Source organism: Microtus ochrogaster, chromosome 8 (genome assembly GCF_000317375.1).
Source record: "Microtus ochrogaster isolate Prairie Vole_2 chromosome 8, MicOch1.0, whole genome shotgun sequence".
Taxonomy (NCBI): Eukaryota; Metazoa; Chordata; class Mammalia; order Rodentia; family Cricetidae; genus Microtus; species Microtus ochrogaster.
The window spans coordinates 8,133,497-8,136,322 of record NC_022015.1 but is presented as its reverse complement, the minus strand read 5'-3'; the positions used below and the strand labels follow the sequence as shown (position 1 = coordinate 8,136,322).

The following is a 2,826-nucleotide window of genomic DNA, read 5'->3' as shown; positions in this document are numbered from 1 at the left end:
AAAAAAAAAATTTAGGCAGGAAGTCACTATGTAGCCCAGATTTATGGTTCTCCTGCCCCAGCCTCCCAGATACTGTGATTACAAACACATGCTGGCTCCTAAATATTTATTGTCTAATCTTTTAGAGAAAAAATTCACTGAGGAGCTTTCATGTATAGCTTACGTCAAATAATTTGTGCTTCAGTGCAAAGCAGTTACTGATTTTCTTGGCATGTACTTTTTATAATAATGGTAAAAAGCAGGGTGTAATGCTGTAATCCAAACCATGACCTTCAAGTCATGGTCTCTCAAAAAAACTTTGGAAGACAATTTTTTTCACCTTCCTGCTTAGAGTGTTTTTGGGGACAGTGGTTGTCCTTTTCCCTTCTGTATTCTCTCCTCAATGTCATTCTTTCCAAGGTGCATTTTTATTCTCCCTTTCTTTGTTCTGATCCTACACAGTAATATTTTTAATTAAATTTTTTTCATTTATTTTACCTGATGACCATAATTTCTCTTCCCTGCCCCCCGTTAATATTTTACCTAACTTCTCAGTACAATATGGCAGCTGATTCCTTCTTTTTCTTTCTTTTCTTCTTTTTTTTTTTTTTTTTTTTTTTTTTTTCAAGACAGAGTTTCTCTGTGTAGCTTTGGAGCTTGTCCTGGAACTAGCTCTTATAGACCAGGCTGGCCTCAAACTCACAGAGATCCGCCTGCCTCTGCCTCCTTCCTGAGTGCTGGGATTAAAGGTGTGTGCCACCACCGCCCAGCCAGCTGGTTCCTCCTAGTATGTTCTCTTTTTATTCATTTTACATACCAACCAACATACATATATACATACACGGTCCCCTCCTAAAATGTTCTTGAAGACCATACTATTTTTACTTATATTTCAAATTGATTGTCATGATATATTGTAAGTTTGAGATTTTTGAAATGAAAATCACAGTATTCTTATGTTCGTGAAGGTTTTTAACATGTGGAACAAAATTTCTCTACCTTTGGACTTCATCACATACAAATTCTGTTCCTGGAGCAATCCCAAAAAAAGGCTGTGTCATGGAAAGAATTGTGCTACAGGTAATGGTTGTTCTTGACACATAGAGGGGCTTACATGTGAATGTCTTTGTAGAAAGTGTTTGTGTATACCATGATGACCTGGGTTGTATTGAAGAAACCTAATTAATCTTGTCTAATTAATTTGATATCAGAATCTGTCTTCAATTTAAGTGTTATAAAAACATTTCCTGGGCTCATTCTCCTATGTGCTATAGCTGGTGTTCTGCAGGGCAAAGATCTTAATCTTCAGATCTAAGGTTTTGTTTCCTTCAATATTATTAATCAATCTCTACTGGAATGATCATAATAAGATGTCCTTCATTTTAGTTTTGTTTTTGTTTGTTTTTTAATTAAGGATTTTTTAATGCAATATTTTCTTATTTTATGTAGCTATCCCTGTCCCCCCCCTCCTCCATTGCGCTCTTCAGAAAGGGTAAGGCTTCCTATGGGAAGTCAACAAAGTCTGACACTTCACTTCCAGGAAAGATCAAGGTCCTCCCCCTATATCTAGGCCAAGCAAGGTATTCCTCCAAAGAGAATTTGCTCCAAGATACCAGTTCAAGCACTAGGGATAGATCCTGGTGGCACTCACAACTGTTCCCCGTATTCAGTGGACTTAGCTTGGTTCTATGCAGGTTCTCCCACTGTCAGTCCAGTGTCAGTGAGCTCTCACTAGCTCAGATCAGCTGTTTCTGTCTTGACCCCTTTATTCATATTATTGTTCCTCCCACTCTTGGACTGGTCTCCAGTAGCTCAGCCCAGGACTTTACTGTAGATCTCTGTATCTGTTTTCATCAGTTTCTGGATGAAGGTACTATGGTGACAATTAAGGTAGTCATCAATTTTACAGAGGAAGGCCAGTTTAGGCATCCTTCCCACTGTTGCTTAGAGTCTTAGCTGGGGTCATCCTTGTGGATTCCTGGGAATTTCCCTAGTGCTATGTAATCGCTAGCCCTTTAATGGCTCCCTCAATCAAGATGTCACTTTCTTTTCTCTCCCTCTCTGTCCTTCCCCCTTCTTGAGCATCCCATTCCTTCATGTTCTCCTCCTTACTACCCTTTTTCCCTCCCGACCCCTGCTTTCCACCCTCCCTTCTCTCCCCTGCCCACATTCCCAAATTTTCAAGAGATCTTGCCTTTTTCCCCTTCCAGGGGGATCCATGTATGTCTCTCTTAGGGTTCTCCTTGTTACCTAGCTTCTCTGGGATTATGGACAATAGACTGGTGGTTATCCTTTGCTTTATATCTAATATCCACTTATGAGTGAGTACTTACCATGTTTGTCTATCTAAATCTGGGTTCCCTCTCTCAGGATAGTTTTTTTTTTCTAGTTCTATCCATTTACATGCAAATTTCAAGATGTCATTGTTTTTTACCACTAGTACTCCATTGTATAAATGTGCCACATTTTCTTTATCCTTTCTTCAGTTGAGTGGCACCTAGGTTGTTTCCAGGTTCTGGTTATTACGAATAATGCTGCTGTGAACACAGTTGAACAAATGTCCTTGTGGTATGAGTGTGTATCCTTTGGGTATATGCCCAAGAGTGGTATTGCTGGGTCTTGAGGTAGGTTGATTCACAATTTTCTGAGAAACCGCCACGCTGATTTCCAAAGTGCCTGTATACGTATGCACTCCTACCAGCAATGGAGGAGTGTTCCCCTTACTCTGCATCCTCTGCAACATAAACTGTCATTGGTGTTTTTGATCTTAGCCATTCTGACAAGTATAATATGGTATCTCATCTTGATTTGTATTTTCCTGATGGCTAAGGATGTTGAGCAATTCAA

The 2,826-nt window shown here is 39.5% G+C and overlaps 1 protein-coding gene across 1 annotated transcript in view; it reads left to right on the top strand.

The window, feature by feature from the left end:
• Positions 1 to 2,826, top strand: part of Pik3c2a (phosphatidylinositol-4-phosphate 3-kinase catalytic subunit type 2 alpha) — a 106,255-nt gene that overhangs the window by 73,834 nt on the left and 29,595 nt on the right. Inside the window, exon 14 of the mRNA XM_026781265.1 lies at positions 948 to 1,059. Within this exon, the coding sequence (XP_026637066.1) occupies positions 948 to 1,059 (112 nt within the window). The remainder of the gene's footprint in view (positions 1 to 947; positions 1,060 to 2,826) is intronic.